General features: G+C 47.7%; 4 protein-coding genes across 5 annotated transcripts; 2 read left to right on the forward strand and 2 right to left on the reverse strand.

The window, feature by feature from the left end:
• Window positions 1-1,671: 1,671 nt before the first annotated feature.
• Window positions 1,672-9,163, forward strand: LOC6734754 (NADPH oxidase 5). Of its 2 annotated transcripts, XM_016168215.3 has the most exons (14): window positions 1,675-2,897; window positions 3,711-3,805; window positions 4,892-5,006; window positions 5,067-5,285; window positions 5,381-5,531; window positions 5,591-5,801; window positions 5,857-6,086; window positions 6,154-7,381; window positions 7,437-7,773; window positions 7,837-8,010; window positions 8,101-8,211; window positions 8,267-8,472; window positions 8,526-8,622; window positions 8,688-9,163. In XM_016168215.3, the coding sequence occupies exons 1-14, from the start codon at window positions 2,235-2,237 to the stop codon at window positions 8,883-8,885; spliced, it is 4,035 nt and encodes a 1,344-aa protein (XP_016027961.1). In that variant the 5' UTR covers window positions 1,675-2,234; the 3' UTR covers window positions 8,886-9,163. The 2 variants fall into 2 exon arrangements, with proteins under 2 accessions (XP_039148128.1, XP_016027961.1); XM_039292194.2 differs by lacking the exon at window positions 7,837-8,010 and having other exon boundaries at window positions 1,672-2,897.
• LOC6734755 (inhibitor of Bruton tyrosine kinase) lies at window positions 8,965-13,422 on the reverse strand. The gene is made up of 8 exons (XM_039292195.2): window positions 13,147-13,422; window positions 12,815-13,080; window positions 12,182-12,755; window positions 12,005-12,132; window positions 11,808-11,951; window positions 11,158-11,756; window positions 10,288-11,096; window positions 8,965-10,228 (listed from the first exon to the last, which is right to left on the reverse strand). Exons 1-8 carry the CDS (start codon window positions 13,312-13,314, stop codon window positions 9,347-9,349), a joined length of 3,570 nt encoding a protein of 1,189 aa, XP_039148129.1. The 5' UTR covers window positions 13,315-13,422; the 3' UTR covers window positions 8,965-9,346.
• Window positions 13,423-13,593: 171 nt separating this feature from the next.
• LOC6734756 lies at window positions 13,594-14,808 on the reverse strand. The gene is made up of 4 exons (XM_016181809.3): window positions 14,629-14,808; window positions 14,518-14,558; window positions 14,215-14,463; window positions 13,594-14,156 (listed from the first exon to the last, which is right to left on the reverse strand). Exons 2-4 carry the CDS (start codon window positions 14,539-14,541, stop codon window positions 13,770-13,772), a joined length of 660 nt encoding a protein of 219 aa, XP_016027963.1. The 5' UTR covers window positions 14,542-14,558; window positions 14,629-14,808; the 3' UTR covers window positions 13,594-13,769.
• LOC6734757 (transcription factor grauzone) lies at window positions 14,809-17,453 on the forward strand. Its single transcript, XM_002081724.4, has 4 exons — window positions 14,809-14,979; window positions 15,078-16,434; window positions 16,497-16,887; window positions 16,950-17,453. Exons 1-4 carry the CDS (start codon window positions 14,976-14,978, stop codon window positions 17,154-17,156), a joined length of 1,959 nt encoding a protein of 652 aa, XP_002081760.1. The 5' UTR covers window positions 14,809-14,975; the 3' UTR covers window positions 17,157-17,453.
• Window position 17,454: the final 1 nt, after the last annotated feature.

Genomic DNA, 17,454 nt, shown 5'->3' on the forward strand with positions numbered 1-17,454 from the left:
TGGATGGCAGTGGATAGTGTCTAATGTCTAATGGCCAGTGGCCAATTCCCTGGCCACCAGCGGGCATCGAATGCGACTTGCTGACCAAGAGTGTCGCCCGCTGTGATTGGGAATGCCAATTTCAGCAATTAACAATGGCCATAAAAGCCTGGCCGACAGGTGAGTAAAGCCGTCTTAAGCGCAGCGGATGTGCGATACTAAGTATCTCAGATACCAGATAGCACTCGCCAGATACCAGATACCAGATACCGCATACATGGGGCTTACACATGCAGCACACCGTGGATTAGCAGAGTGTGAAGCGGAGGCGGAAACGATCTGAATCTGAGTCCGTATCCGAATTCGATGCTAAAAATGTATCTCAATCCGATTCAGTGTGGGGCACTAACCCGTAAACAAAAGCCAAAGGCCGCTGTCGAACATTAATCAGCAGATCGACCCGCTTAATGCACGCAGAAAAATATATTGCCTAATTAGTCATCAGTTTTATGGGCTTTATGATTTATAACAATTGCTGTGCTATAATTTTGTTGAAGATGCTCCAACAGCATTCAATAAACAGATAAAGAGAACACAGAAAACTTCAAGTGCCAGCAAAAATTAAGTTCGGTTAAATTATGGCTTTCTGCTACCAAAATAACTAATAGTTAACCTTTTGGAAGTTCAGTAATATTGAATTAGGTTCTAAAAATACATATCTTAATTCAGTTACGAACTTTAATATAGTATATTTTCCAACTGAAAGGCTTCCAGAAACCATTATTATGCCCGCTATTCAACTTTTCTCTCAGTGTGGCAACAAAGTAGCAACATTTAGGAAAACAAGACACGAGTCATAGCTGTTGCTCTACAAAGTATCTATATTATTGCCCTTTGGCGGAGACTTCACAGCTCCAGCATCAACTTCAACTTTAACTTCACTAGCGTTCAAGGCGCTGCAATCGCTGTGGAATCGGTCGGTAGGGGGGAGGTAGTTCAACGACTCGATAACAATAAGATGTTGAAAGTATCCAATATTCGGCGGGTGGGGAAGTGTTGGCCCGACCTTGGGCCGGATTGACCGCTTAGAGCACTCGAATTCGATTGAATTGGCCACAAGTGGCTGGCTACGTTGGCCCAATCACGCAATCACTTCCTGGCCAACTGGCTGGCGTGACCCATTGCCATTGACCCATTATGCGATGAGTAGTGCCAAATCCCAAGTCGCAAGCCCAACTTAAACCCAATTCCGATTGCAGTTCGTAACACAAGCGGCGGTATGTGCCGTGCACTCTGGGCGGGAATTCGGAAATAGACACGTTCGACAGCTGCGGCACATAAACAAGTTTGATTGTTACGAAACACGGGCATTGAAATTAAAAAATGAAGACGTCGAGATCGCGACACCTGAATTATTTGCAGCCCTTATCGAATAAGTACACACAACTCGCGGTATGAGTCGCAAAAACCAAATTAGAATATCAATCGCATACGAACACACACACACACACAATCATCTATCTGAGCAGCCATTTTATGAGTCGTACGAAGATGGAGATACAGATGCAAAGATACACACTCGCACATAGTGCGTACTGTATCGGCTGGGACATTGCATGTCCATTCTAAAACTCGCTGGCTGGCTGGCTGGCAGAAGCCTGAAATATTGAACCGATATTGGGCAAACGCGTTTTCCAAAGCGTCGACCACCACCGATCGGCTCAGTCCGATCCGAGCGATCAGTCCCGCTCACCAATACAGCGGACCCATAGCCACAGCGCTCCGATCCGATCCGAGGCCCTCACCTCACCTGCCTGGCTTTCGCTTTCAGTTGCTGCTCGCCGCTGCCGCCGATTGGTGTTGCTTCTTACCTGTGTCGCGTCGTCGTGTTGCCGCCGTGTTTCGAACTCCGACGCAAGGATCACCCACCCATTAGTGACCACTCCCACACCTTTGGCATGTGGTGAGCTGGAAAGTGAAGTGCGATACTCTTCTTGCTGTATCTTAAAACCCGACGCGAGGATAACACTTAGAAGCAGTGTCTAGCTTATATAGTTGCTTCTCCTTTGGCAAGTGGAGTACTTGAGTGCCAAGTTGGAGTTGGAGTTGGACTTACCCAAATCTCATCGCGGTGTTGCTCCTGTGCAATCGTGTGTCCTTATAAGTAGCCCACTTAATTGGCATGTGTTAAAAGTGCGTGTCACGTGATTCAGGTGATTCCCCTTTGGCTAGCTTATTTCCCCCCCTCGAAAAACATGGACGCGGACCAGGAGTCGAACAACCATCGCGGTTCAGTGTCGTCCAGTCGTTCCCTGGAGATTCCCGCCACGCCCTCGCGTTCGCCCAAAAAAGTGTCCTTCTCGGATGAGCTGCCCCAGTCGCAAACTCCTGCCCAGCAACCCATCAACCAGCAGCCAGCGCCCACGGTTGTGAGTCACGTGCTCCAGCAGGCTGCCCAGTATCTGGAGCGTTTGCATGGAGCACGCGATTCCGTCGAGGAAAAGACGGAGGAAGTGCAGCCAGATGGTGAGAGATCTGATATCAGAGATAGCAGCGATACCAGCGCAGCGGCTGTTCTCGATTTGGATGCACTGGATGCAAGTGCTGATGAACCGGCGGCAAATGCTGGCCCAATCGTGGCCAGCTCGCCAAGTATTCTAGTTGCCAGCGCTGGCAAGCAGGAAGCGATTGGCAGTGCAAATGGAAATGGAAATGGAAATGCGAATCCGAATCAGCGGCAATCAAATTTGTACATGGAACGATACAACCTCAATTTAGATAAGAACTGCAGCTCCATGGAGCTGGAGGCGCGCCGGGAGAAGCAGCGCTGGCTCCTCATATCCGAGTGCAGTGCACTTTTCGACGAGGGCGAGGGCAAACACACCAGGGAGGCCTTCCGCAAGCTGTTCCTGGACGAGGTGAGTCCTTCCGAGTCAAAGTTATGGTGTTGATACTTTCTGTTTCCTTTTACCATTTTAATTAAATTTATGTTCTGTTGATGAAACATTTGTGGCAACTTAGTTTCGTGTGCTCCGCCATTAATTACATCATCGAATGGATGCAAGTTTATGGGAATGGCAATGGATATGGGTCTCGGAAAGTGACGCTCTGGAGCGCCCTGACCTTGTGCCACTTATTTTGTGGTCCTTTACCCGATCGCTGGTCGATCGCCAAACCAGTTTTGGGTTGCTTGATGGGCTCAGCTTTGGCTGGTGAGCTGGTGTTTATTTTGTTTTTATGGGCTCCCCGAAAGCCGTTTAACCAGTCAGGGCTCATCCGTTAAATATGCACATTTTTCATCATCGCCGGGGGATGGAAGATGGGAGATCGCCCCAACAACTGTGACCAAATGCAAAAGACCCAGTGCTGCGCTTCGATTTGCAGACAAAGCTGGGCGCTCATGATCGTGAGCTCGAATGCCATTAAGATATTAATAAGCGGCTAATTTATGCCATTCGTCTTCATCACTGCCGCATAGTTCGATTCCCATAGTTCGTATCCCATAGTTCCCAGTCGTGGGACCAGAACACTCTTGATTATGCTCATTACGTGGGTCAGCCACTGGGTAAACACTGTGCTCCGTGCACATGTATGTATATAAATCTTTGGTTGCGGGGCATAAACAAATGCTTCTACAAACAATGCGAACGTAAATTAATTAACACTTGCCCAGAAACGGGAGACGCATAAATCCCAGCGGTTTACAACTTGTTTTTCGGTCTTGCTTACAGGAATTCCAGCAGAAGCTCTTCCAGCTGTTTGATCTCGAGCGGAATGGCTATCTCCTGCAAGATCGCTGGATCGAGCACCTCAAGGGTCGGCTAACGTAAGTGTGGGTTGCTTGGTGGCGGAGGTGGCGTTGCTTCCTTGGTATCCTCCTGCTCCTCTGAGATCGCTGCTGATGATGTTGCGACGGTGCCAAAACAATTAGCTCGCCTTCGGAAGAGCAAAAAGAAAATAGTGAAAACATAGCCATACGATCCAGTCCGATCCACACACGCACCTGGCTGGCGTGCTCCAGGCATTCCATTCCAGCTGCGCCGACCAGAAGCCCCATGCCACAGCACATCGCAGCCCCAGATGCCAGATGCCAGCTCCGTTCCCAGACGATGCCGATGTCCGTTGCCCATGGCGATGCTATCTGCGCCGTGTGTTAACATATACAACAGCTAACATAGTCCGCGTGCCTCGACAGCCTCTAAAGTTGGCTCTGGATCGGAACTGGGCACCTGGACGGCTCTGCAGCCAGAAACTGTCATTGGCTGCCTGTCGTAATGAAGTCATTCAAATACAAATATAGTGCGAGCAGCAGCGATATCTGGGGATGCGGGTTAGGGATCGGTATCGGAATGGGGATCGGTATCGGGATCGGGAGCCGACGTATCTTGTGCACAGAAAATAACGAAACCGCTGACACGGATTTTTATCAAGTGCTTTAAACAATTAAGAGCCCAATACGACATCATCGAAGTGAATAACATCATCGCACTTTGTAAATATATTAATTTTTTCAACGCAAACACTAATCAAAATAATTTGGCATTCGCGACTGCCAAGTGCTGATGGAGTACACATGTAAATCAGCAAATGGAATCAGTAAAGATAAAGCTGGAAAATATGTGTCAGTGGAAGGAGGCAATTGAATGCGAAGACAATTTAATGTGAAATCCAGTTCTCTCGGTAATATTTTCGATAATATCTCATTGAGTGATTCAGTTTAATATACTTCTTATCAATGAAAGCATTAATTGTTTTGAAAACCAATTAACCAGTAGGATGACTCAAAATGATCATTGATGGATTTTCAGAATATCGTATTCTGGGTAAATGTTTTTTCTGTGTGCCAAGATGTGTGGGAGTACCAATGTATATTTACCCACATTGAGATATACATATCTTGTGGATCTTGCAGGGACGATCGCCAGATGGACTTTGCCGAGCAAATCGAATCGGTGGCCTATGTGATCTGCGGTGAGAACAAGAGGGTTTCCTTCAAGAACTTCCGCGACATCTGGCATACCAGAGGGGTAAGTGGATGCCAGAATACTCGGAATTTATTGTGATCCTTTCCCAAATTCACCAACAAGATCCTCGACAAGCTGTACCGCCTGATTGAGTTGGATGGAAGCAACTTGGTATCCACCAACCAGGTAATGGAGTTCATCTCTCACCTGACCAACTCCCGGCCAAGGACCGGATTTGACAAGAGCTCGCTGGCCCGGCTGGAGCAGCTTTTCCGTACTACCGTGGGCAACGAGCAGGAGATTCGGCGGGAGGAGTTCCAGAAGATAGTTACCTCAAAGAATGTGAGTTAACAAAACAAGTCAATGTGAAAGTGATTTGAAATGAATGTTAATAGTAATGCTTATTGTTAATACTAACCCATTTTCCTTGGATTTAGCCTTTCTTCACAGAGCGGGTTTTCCAAATCTTCGATAAGGACAACTCGGGTTCCATTTCGCTGCAGGAGTTCATAGATGCCATACACCAGTTCTCTGGTCAGTCGGCAGATGACAAGATTCGCTTTCTGTTCAAGGTCTATGATATAGATGGTGGGTTTGCAGAATAAACTAGAGAATCTCTATTGAACCATCCGTCTTGAATCTACCAGGTGACGGGCTCATTCAGCACAAGGAACTGCACGATGTTATACGGCACTGCATCAAGGAGAACGGCATGGAGTTCTCCGAGGACCAGATCGAGGATCTCACCAGCGCCATGTTCGAGGATGCTGATCCGCACAACAGCGGAGAAATCACCTATGAGGCGCTGAAGAACCAGCTCCATAAGCACGGTGGCCTACTGGAGAATCTGAGCATAACGTGAGATCTGCCTGAAGATACAATATCTTATAACTAACTAAATTAAATTTCGTAGAATCGATCGCTGGTTAGTGCCCATCGCAGAGGATCGGCAGGCGGGAGGAGCAGCCAAGAGCGGATTCTGGAACTCCCTGCCCCATCAGTTCTCGCTGGCCTACATGAAGAACAACCAGGTGTTCGTCACATACCTCTTCTTCTACATCACCGTCAATCTGTGCTTGTTCATATCCCGCGCTATCCAGTATCGTGCCAGTAATGGTTTCGTCATCATAGCTAGAGCTTGTGGTGAGTACTGATCTGGAACTATTTGATAGGAAGGTATAATTAACGAGACTTACTAATTTACTTTTAGGACAATGCCTGAACTTCAACTGTGCCTGGGTCCTTGTACTAATGCTGCGGCACTCGCTGACTTACCTCAGGGGTCGTGGGTTGTCCTCGTACCTGCCACTGGATCACCACGTCTATCTGCACAAACTGACGGGCATCACGATCTCCGTACTGAGCTTGGTTCATACGATTATGCATCTGTTCAACTTCTCCATCATCGTGATCAACGATCCAAACATCAACGCGGGTCATTACACCATAGGGGAATGGTTACTCACAGATCGTCCGGGTTTGTTTGGCCTGATACCAGGATGTGCCAATCCCACGGGAGTAGCGCTACTGGCCATCCTGGTGGTGATGTTCGTGTGTTCACAGCCCTTTGTGCGGCGGAAAGGCAGCTTCGAAGTCTTCTATTGGACGCATCTGCTTTATGTGCCCTTCTGGATACTGTGCCTCTTCCATGGACCCAACTTCTGGAAGTGGTTCATGCTCCCAGGACTCGTTTACATAGTGGAAAGGGCACTTCGCTTCATTTGGATGAGGGGAGAGCATGGCAAGACGTACATCAGCTCCGGGCTGCTTCTCCCCTCCAAGGTGGTGCATCTGGTGATCAAGCGACCACATCACTTTAACTTCCGTCCCGGCGATTATGTCTTCGTGAACATACCGGCCATTGCCAACTATGAGTGGCATCCTTTTACCATTAGTTCGGCGCCCGAGCAGGAGGACTACATGTGGTTACACATACGCACCGTGGGCGAGTGGACCAATCGCTTGTACCGCTACTTTGAGCGGGAGCAGCAAAAGCTGCAGCAAAGTGGCTCCTCGCAAGAGATTCCCCAACACATGCACGCCATTCCCACGCCCAGTTTCATGCTCCTCAACGAAGCTCGCAACCCTGCGATAGCCGGAGAAAGATCAGCTACGCCGCAAACTGATTTCCTGGCCAAGAATTTGGGCGTGCAGGCTATGCCGCCAGTGCGTCCGCCCCGCCAGAACCGCAAGCCCGCGCCAGGAGCTCCTACCGATACTCCAGCCACGGGTGTTAACCGCATACGCAGCATCAAGAAGAGCCTGCAGCGGACATTCTCCAGAAAGGAGGCAGTGGACCCAAAGAAGGGCATCCCAAACGGAGCTTTCATTGCAGATGGCGAGCGGGAGGACTCCAACTTGAAGCAGAGACCACTGGAGAAGAGCATTTCTCTGCCGGACATCAGTGTGAAGACCAAAAAGCGGAGTCGCCTTAAGGCGTAAGTATACGCTTTAGAAATGGTAGCTTTTCTAGACTCACATCCTAATCCACAGACTTCGAGCTTTGGGTCGCTCTGAATCCGAGTCTGCCTTTGATGAGAAGCGGGTGCGCCGCGCCAGAAACAACAGCGTGGGATTGGCCTACCTCAGTCCGCAAAACAAGTCGCTGGCGCAGAGTTTCCGATACATGCGTACCAAGCCTACAATTATCGCCTTCAAGACGCCCAGCATGGAGGAGCGAGAGCATCAGGTGGCGGCAGGAGAAGTCAACGGATCAAGTCCAGCTAGCCGAGCAGAACAGGGTCAACTGGGTTCGAAGATGGATTCAGCGGACAAGTTACAGGTGGCCAGGCTAAGTTTGTCCGCCGAGGGGGCATCCAAGCCATTGGAGGTAAGTACTCGGTGACTGACTTACCAACTAACTCTTCTAAACCATTAATTGCTCCAACCGAAGGACCAAACCCAGACGGGATCGCCTAGCAGAAAATCTATTCTGCGACGACCCACATTCCTGCGCTCCCTGTCCGCCTCCATAAATAACAGAACCGGAGGAGGTGGTGGGGGATCAACTGGTAGCTCCACAACTAACAGCGGTGGCAAAGTGACACTTGATGCGGGAGTCATGGAGGTGCGGGTTACACCAACACACATACCAAAAGCCAACAAGGGCTAACCCACTAACTTAATCCTAATGCTAACTTTCTGATTCTCCACACAGATTTTTATCGATGGCCCATATGGAGCACCGTCGAGTCACATCTTTGGCGCTCAGCACGCGGTGCTAATTGGCACGGGCATTGGAGTCACACCGTTTGCCTCCATTCTGCAGGTATAACAGATCTTGTGTAGTCCATGAACGCATCTAACAGTGTAATCTGAAATAGTCCATCATGCATCGGTACTGGAAAGCCCGGCACAGTTGCCCGAGATGCCAATTCGAATGGGCCAGCGAGATACCCAAGTCTGTGATGAATCTGCGGAAGGTAGACTTCTTCTGGATCAACAGGGATCAAAGATCCTTCGAGTGGTTCGTCAATCTGCTGTCCCAGCTGGAGATCGAGCAGGCAGAGCTGGGCGGTGCCATGGAGCGGTGAGTTAGCTGAAAGAATGTATTGTGCGAAGATTGTCAATGATTATCCACAGATTCCTGGACATGCACATGTACATAACAAGTGCGCTGCAAAGAACCGACATGAAGGCAGTGGGTCTTCAACTAGCTTTGGACTTACTGCACGAAAAGGTAGACCTAAAACATACGCCTCAATATCAGTGCTATTCTAACATCTTCACGAATATCCTTGCCAGGGCAAGCGGGATCTGATCACGGGCCTGAAAACCCGCACCAATGCCGGCAGACCCAACTGGGATAAGGTGTTCAAGCAGCTGCAGGCCCAGCAAAAGGGGAAGGTCACCGTCTTCTATTGCGGCCCACCACAGTTGGCCAAAACGTTGAGATACAAGTGCGACCAGTACGGATTTGCCTTTCGTAAGGAGTGCTTCTGAACAAGCCGCCACATCCATCGCCCACATCTTCTCGTCCAGTTTCATATCCACACCACTCGCTCTGTGTCAATCCCCTTCGTTCATCGTGTTCTCATTTGCATAAGCAACGGGTTTATTTCGGGTTCGGTTCGGTTTAGCTTAGCTTAGATGGCTATTTATTCGTCACTTGTCTTGTTGCCTCATTGTTGAGTGTGTCCCCAGCTTGTAAATATCTATATATATCTGTATAATCTATATGCTCATGCAATAAAGTTTGTTACCCAATGTGCCGTCCAATATCCTATTGCATTTGGTTTTGAATATAAATATATAGCAAGAGCTTCTTTGCAGGCGGCTCCGAGTTCTACATTTGATGCCCCGGTCGCAGTAAATCGCTTTAAAATCACAAACAGTCCGGACACTCTAATAAAAACAAAAACTATAGGACAAACACTCCACACTACTAAGCTACCTGTACCAATTTACTGCCTTAGCCATATGCTAAAGTTTATTTCACTGGGCCTGGACACTCGGGCAATGGTTATAGTCTCATCATCAATGTTGTCCACGTTGTAGAACTCCCTCAATTCGGCAATTGCCGTCTCCTCAATCTGCGTGTGTACCAAAGATTTGTTTCGCATGCGCTCATAGGATTCCCTCTGTCTTTTTTCATCCGCCAAGATGCGCGAGAAGCTTTGGCCTTGGTCCGTGGGTGTGGTGGAAGAGGTTGAATGTCCCCTCATCATATTGGCAAATGAAGTGGGATCCGTGATGCTTCCAGTGGATGGAGAAGTAAATGAGTCATTGAATGAACCCGATGGAGTGGTTGTTACTCCCCAAGCATTCGGAACGGCCACTGGAGTGGGGGATTGTTCCACCAGGGGTGCGTTATTAGTGCGCCAACTCTTTGACTCGGAAGAAAGACGCTTCCGTTGCTTCTGCGAAAGCTTCTGCGACTGAGGAGTCAAGGAGCTAAAATCGAGGTTGTAGCTTTTGCTCAATGGTGTAGTGGGCTCAGTTTCATGTGATGGCGGCGGATTTGTTTGCTCCTTCAGGGGCTTCCTTTCAATGGGTACCAGTACTTGGGTCGGTGGATCCTCATGTTTAAGTGTGTTGTTCACTTTTAATGCGGTTTCGGCTTGTTTTCGCTTTTGATCTTTTTTGTCCACCACACGAGACCAGTTTTTGTCCTCGCTGCGAGCGCTATCCTGGGGCGATGAGGGCACTTCTGCCCCTGGAGCCGATTCGCTTATGCTAAGAGATCTCATCATGCTTGATATGGCCTGCTGTTCATATTGGTGCCGGGCATCTTGCTTGCGCATATCCTTTTGTTTGTGTTTGGCGGCCTGCTGAAGCTTGGATTCCTACAAAGAAACAAACTGTCTTTAAACCGAGATCAATGATAGAATTGTTGAGCACAAACCGCATCCATTCTATAATTTAAGTTCACATCACATCCGTCCACAAAGCTGAGCAGCAACTCATCTTCTATAGCCTCTGAGAATGGAGTTATTTGTCTGTAGTCGAACACCCTCTTGAACATCTTTCGATAGTGCTCATTTAGGCATTTCAGAGTCTCACCATCGCATTGTTCAATGCTGCGATAGCAAAGTACCCGGGCCAAGTTTTGGCAAACAAAATCCATGCAGCCCTTCTGTAGTATTTTGCAGTTGTACATGGCGGCAAACTCGAGCATTTCGCCGCACTTTCTTATGCTGATTTTGTCCAGGATTAGAGACTCGCACACATTCTGCAGCGACTCAATAAAGTACTGGTCGCAAATGGTTATCATATTGTAGAGGAACGTCTCCAGATAGCCCTGCTTGCAAAAAGCCTCGTTGTCCAGATTGTACAAGTAATCAAGAACCGGCTCCATATACTCCGCGGGTACACCTTCCATGGTGACAGACGAGCGTTCCGCCCACGAGTGCATAAACATCATCTCAAAGTACTCCAACCGTGCCACTAACATACATTTATGAGCCCCTAGTACCTTTCCGTCGTTGCAGACAATTCGCACATCGTACAACTCTGGATGATCGGAGCGATACAAGCGATTGAAAAGTTTTCGGGCATTGGGCAGGGGAAATTGATGGTCACGCACGTAGCTCTGTACGTACTTGGCCAGCTCGACTAGTTGAAACTTTTCCAGGTGAGGTAGGAACATCTCGCAGGTGCGAGTTCGCTGTTGAGGATTCGCAGGTCCCAGACTTTGCTGTATACAGTCAATATCTAAATAAGATATTTATGGAGTTATTTAAAAGAATCATTTTTAACACTATTTTTTTCTCACCATCCTCTGTTGGCCAGTAGCTCGAGTAGATATGATTCAATATCAATTCAAACATCTTTCCCGTCAAATTGCTCAAATTTAAATATATATCCTTGTCCAGATAACAACGTATAAGGTCTCTGAGACCTGGCGCCCGACTGTAAATGATAAACTTGTGGGCCGCGAACTTCTCTCCGTCCACATGGAAAACCACATCGTGGACAGCATCACAGTCGCTAGTCTCGTGCAGCAGCTTCTTGAAGCTGTGCTCCCTGCGTGGCAGTGTTGGCTTCCGAAAGTACTTGGTGTGTGACTCCTGCAGAACGGCAAAGGACGAGAAGCCCTCATCGCAAAATATGTCTGTGGCACGGTCGATGTTCGGAACTCGCTGCAGCTCGATCCGGATAACGTGTTCCCGGGAGATTTCCGTTTTGTTTTGATCGTTGTCCTGCCAGTTGTCCAGGCTGCTCCGAGACTTCTCCTGCAGTGCTGAGGCTGGCAAGGCGATCTGATTGCACTTTCCCCGATAAACGTAACCATCCTCGGAAAGCACCATAACCTGATTGCACTTGTAGAGTATTTTCTTAATCTGAGGCAGACGAATGGGTGAAAAATTACATCTGCAAAAGAGTATATGGTCATAACCGAAACAACTGGCGTGAATGGCTTACCTGTAAAATTGCTGAGTGTTCTCGTACCATAAATACACCACATTGGTTTCAGTGAGCATCAACAGCTTGAGCGCTGCCGCGGAGCCCTTCGTGGAGTTCTTAAGATTGCCGCCCATCACCGATATGCTCTTGAGATCTTCGTAGCTGGTGTGCAACAAATGGTTGTGATATAATTTTCTATAATTTAGTAAACTCACTTGGGTGTCTTTATGTATCTAGTTTTGTCTGCATAGTAAAGGGTAATGATCTTTTCCTCGTTGTAAATTACCGTGGCTGCATTGTTGGCTTCTACAAAGCGTATTGTAGTTTTCGCAGGAAGCTTGATCTAAAAAAAAAGATGTTAGAGTGTACGTATAGCAATATTTACAACTCACCAATGTGGGCACCGTGATGGATGGCGTGTTGGAACTGATGCCAAACTGGCCCTGGTTGGCCCCCCAGACGTAGACACACCTGCTGCCGTAGGCGATAGAGTGCTGATCGCAGGCGATCACGCGCACCAGATCGCTGGCACCTTTGTCACGCAACGCGACCACTTCCTTAAACTGCGTGAGCTGCTCGGCGGCATCACGCACGCCCAGTTGATGGTCTGTGTTAAGGCCGCAGGCGAAAACCAGCGAGTGATGTGTGAGCACCAGTGAGTGCTGGCGGGACACGCTGATGCATTGAATGGAGTCGCCGCTCAGCTTGGACGAAACCTTTACCCTCTTGGGCGCTGGAAGACTGTTTTCCAGTCCGATGCCCAGGCGACCACCTTTTCCGTGACCCACAGCATACAGGTGACCCTTCTTGTCGCAGAACAGACTGTGGTAAGCTCCAAGTGCCACCTGTTCCAGCCAAAGGTTAGACTTTCGAAAGAAGTCTACCGCCTGCGGTGTATTGGTGTTCTGCTCGTTGCCAATGCCCAGATTGTAGTTTTTGTTCGAGCCCCACACTAAGACATCGTTTCTATGTTAAGATACATAAGTTAAGTGGGGGAAAGGAAAAGCGTCTTGCACCCCACTCACTGTGAATCCGTCGCGAGGTCATCGTCATCGCACTTCCGGCAGATTGCCTGCAGTGGACACCTTGTGTCCTCGTCCAGCAGTTCCAAACTAGCCCCGTAACGAAGCAACAGTACGGCGCAATCTATAGAGCCGTAGTAGAGGGCTCTGTGTAACGGACTGCTTCCCGATTCGTAGTCCTGGCCATTGATGTAGGCTCCGTGGTTGAGCAACCACTCCAGAATCTCGTACTGGGCCGTGGAGGCGGACATGTGCACCGCCGAGCGGCCCTAGAATTTCGAGATGCAGATAACATATGAATTGCCTTCTAGGGCTTGTCCAATTTCACCACCCACCAGATCGTCTAAAATATTGGCGAAATTTCCGCAAGTCTTGAAAATAAAAGCCGCCAGCTTCTGGTGGTCAATGGAGCGCTTTGTCAGCGCGGCTGTGATGGCGTTTCCATGCTGGCGGTGTCTGCACTTGACGGTGCAATCGTATTCCTGCGTCCTGGCGGCTGACATCGAATATTTTAAAAATAAACGCCGGGATATTACGTTTTTTACGTGGATTATTTTGTTTTGCTCGCAGTGCAGTGTGGCCAGGTGTGAAAAGTTATTGTAACCTAACCCAACTAATTTAATTCAACTGAAATGTGGCGCTTAATTTAAAATGCAATAGAATTTTCATAAATTATGGCCTTCTTTATCTAATTTCATTTAGACTTTTATTATTACTCTATCTCTAAGTGCTACTCCTTTCTTATTACTTTCTTTCTTTCAACCATTAAATATTATAAGCTGGTGTTTTAAAAAAACTTTTGATTTACAAAATTAATTTTTTGTTGTTTACATAAATCAAGAAAATTACTTATAGATGATAAGGTAACCAGTAAGATTGAAAAAAAAGAGAAGAGACTTAATTTACATTAATAATATTCAGACTTCTCTACAGCTTAGTTTACTCATACATAACTATGTTATACGCTTTTCATTTTCAACTCTCGCCTTTTAAGTATGGCAAAGTTTTCGTTGCCTCCACGGTACCTAACGATGGATCTTCCTGTCACTAAGATAGCCCCATTCTTTCTAATAATAGAGTACACACAGACTTCCCTTGGAGCTTGACTTCTGCGTGGTCTATCAAAGTTACGGACGCGTGGCCTTGATGTTGGTTTAGGATTATGTTTACTGGAATGTGATATATCCAGAGATGGAAACTCCTGTTGTTTGATGGGGCTGATAAAATTGAGAATCAACGGCTGCAAAGCCTGTTCCCTATTAGTTGTAGTTACTTCCTCGGCATGTTCTGTCGCGGGGAGTTTCGGCTCAGCTGGTATGATTGGCTTGCAGGGGCGAAGCTTTCCCTAAACGAACAGATACCTTATATTACTTATTAACGTTGAATGCACTCTGCTTATTTACCGAACAACAATGCAGTTTCCGGGCTTTTTCCGTGTCTGCTATAAGGAAACCGCACTTGCACTCCGCATATCCGTGAATTCTGTACAAAGGACCTCGTCTCTTGATGCTGAAGCACTTCTTGATGTGGGCGAAACGGTTTTTGAACGATACCATAGATATTCCACAACCTGGACACTCGACCATTTCCACAAGCTCTCCAATGGTGTACCAAATGGTTTCCCTGCTTCCATTGGAGCCTTCTTCGCTCGCCTAAGGATACGAAGGACTTACAAGTTGTTTTCATTTGGTTTATAGTATTCTTACCACATCTTTCCCCAAATCCGACATTCTGGAATTCGGATATTCTGCAAATAAGAAAGTAAAACGTAAACAAATGGTCGATTCGTTTATTTCATAGCATGTACTATTTCTCACCCCGTTCTTGTGTTGTATTGATTAAGAATGGTTTTCTTTGATAATTTATGCTGGAAAAACTCAATCTCACTGCATTAACAGTTAATTTTTCTTGAAATTGTAAATAATAACAATAACTTTTAATGCTGAACGCTTAGAGTGACCAAAATCCGATTCGTTATCGCCTATCGTTATCGGCAGTGTTGGTAAAGGCCCTGCAGCTTGCACTGCTATTGTGAACTGCAAAACAGCTGGCGTTTTGATTGCACTGCGGCTTTAAACAAATTAGTAAAGTAAATAAAAACTGCATTTTACGCCCAAACATTTTGATGGATTTTTATTACCTGTAACAAAGTCTACAAATCGCAATGGGTAAGCTAGCGGCAGTGAAGGAATCGACTGGACCGCATCGAATTTCCCCCTAAAGCTGGTGGTCCTAATTGTTAATCTTTTTGTTTCTCTTATAATAGATTGCTCTCCTAGCTGTTTACTCTGCATGTGCGAGTATACGGCCATGATGGGGGACTATATAGATGTACACTCCGCGCGCGGCGACCAATTGGAGGTGACTACGATCGTCAACCAGCACTTCCCCGTCCAGATCTCCAAGGAAAGCGACGAAAGGATATGCGGCCGCTGCTGGAAAACCGTCTCCGACTTCCACACTTTACACGAGTTCGTCAGTGCAGCGCAGAGCTCTTTACAGGAAACAAAAGTGGCGCTCATGGAGGATGATCCCCTAACACAGGAAACTACGTCCTTTCCGGAGATTCTTAAACTAGCAACACAGGAGGAGGAAGGGGTGCCGGATACACAGGAAATTGGCGGTCGGAACTTCTTTTACCCAGAGATTAAGATTGAGGAACATGAACTGGATACTCTTCCCCGCATTGAGATCCTGGAGACTTCGGCCAACACCCAGGAAAACCAGGACCAACTTGAGGGCGCAGCCAGACGCCTTAGGAAGCGTTTGAAGGCAGAGGATGGATGCAGTGTAGACAAGGATAAGGACGAGGATGGATTAGAAGAGACTGCAGAACCTGCGCCGCCTAAAAAGCGACGTGGTCGCCCAAGGAAATCAGATGCTGCCGTTGCCCCGCCCCAAAAACCTAAAGAAGACATTCAACTTGACCTTAAGGCAGAAGAGCTTGACGAGTTCGGAGATGAGGAGACGGACCCTGACTTCTCATGCCTGGTGCCTAGCGATAACTCCTCCGAGGACGATGGAGGCAGCGATGGCTTCGACTCAGACTCAGACTTTGAACTAGACAATGGAAAGCAAGAGTTTGCCGTGCTGCCGAAAAGAACAGTAGTACGCCCCAAGAAATACAAGAAGCGGACGAAACCGGCGGAGCCGAAAGTCCGCATGTCCCGCGAGCTGCTGGAGCAGCGCAAAAAGCAGCAGGAAGAATACGACGTAATCATTGCCAAGTTCTTTACCAGCGTACTGCCGTGTGCCATCTGCAATCTGCTCGTACACAACTTCACCGAGATGCAGCGTCATCACCGACTGACCCATCAAGTCGATCCCGGCTACATGATGTGCTGCGGCCGCAAGTTCACGCAGCGCAAAGTTCTGGCCGAGCATGTACTCGTCCACTGGAATCCTGATCACTTTAAGTGCAGCGTCTGTGAGAAGTCATTCCAAAATTCTCGTCACCTAGAGTCGCACCAGCAGGTGCACATGGATCCCGCCGTCAAGCTTACCTTTAGCTGCGACCTCTGCTCGAAGACCTTCCTCAGCAAGACGGCCATAGACTACCACAAGCTAAACAAGCATGTGCCCAAGTCCGAGTTCAAGTTCACCTGTTCCGAGTGCAACAAAAAGTGGGTTTATCCTTTAAGCGTCTATGCATCTTTTTCACCTTTTGTTTACTATTCCACAACAGATTCCTCACCGAGCGCAAGCTGAAAAACCACATGAGCTCTATGCACGACCCAGAGAGTACCATAATCTGCGACAAGTGCGGCAAGCAGATGCGCACCAAGATCATCCTGAAGAAGCACCAGGAGCTGATGCACTCGGATAAGCCACGTCCGGAACCGGAGCTGCAACAGTGCCAGATATGCGGCGCTTGGCTAAAAGGCATGACCGGCCTGAAGCAGCACATGAAGAGCATACACGTAGAGAGTGCCGGCGAGCATCGCTGCCACATATGCGCCAAGGTGTCCCCAAATGCAAGGGCTCTCCGGCGTCACATCTACCACAATCACGAGTGCGAGCGCAAGTTCAAGTGCACCATGTGCGAAAAGGCTTTCAAGCGGCCGCAGGAACTCAAGGTAAGTTCGAAACTCATGACCTGTTGAAGGGATTTGATAAACTTGTATAAACCCTCTTGTAGGAACACACATCCACTCATACGGGTGAAGTACTCTACACCTGTCCCAACTGCCCGATGACATTCTTCTGCTCCGCCAACATGTACAAGCATCGCCAGCGATTGCATCGCGCCCAATACGAGGCGGACAAAAACCAGCCCAAGCCACCCAACATCCTGAAAATTTCGCGCAACGCCTCGACGCAAAACAAGCCGAAACAGGAGATCTAGCACCGAAAGAGAATTGCTTAAAATATTCGAACGCCTTTCTTCACTTTCACAGAATTAGCTCTAGTTAACTTCAAATTGTCCAATATTATAAATTATGACACATTCGCACAACAGTTTTTAATTATTTGTCTATAAAACGTAGAGTTAAACGTATTGTATAAACAAACTCTTTCGAATGAAATCTGTGAAAGTTGATATTCAAAGGGCGTTTTGTACCTTAGTCCTAAGCTGAAAGTATTTAAATAATAAATGCGAACTGGACTCGGCTCCGATCCAAATAATTGATAACAAAACAAAG

This window comes from Drosophila simulans, chromosome 2R, assembly GCF_016746395.2.
Source record: "Drosophila simulans strain w501 chromosome 2R, Prin_Dsim_3.1, whole genome shotgun sequence".
Lineage (NCBI taxonomy): Eukaryota > Metazoa > Arthropoda > Insecta > Diptera > Drosophilidae > Drosophila > Drosophila simulans.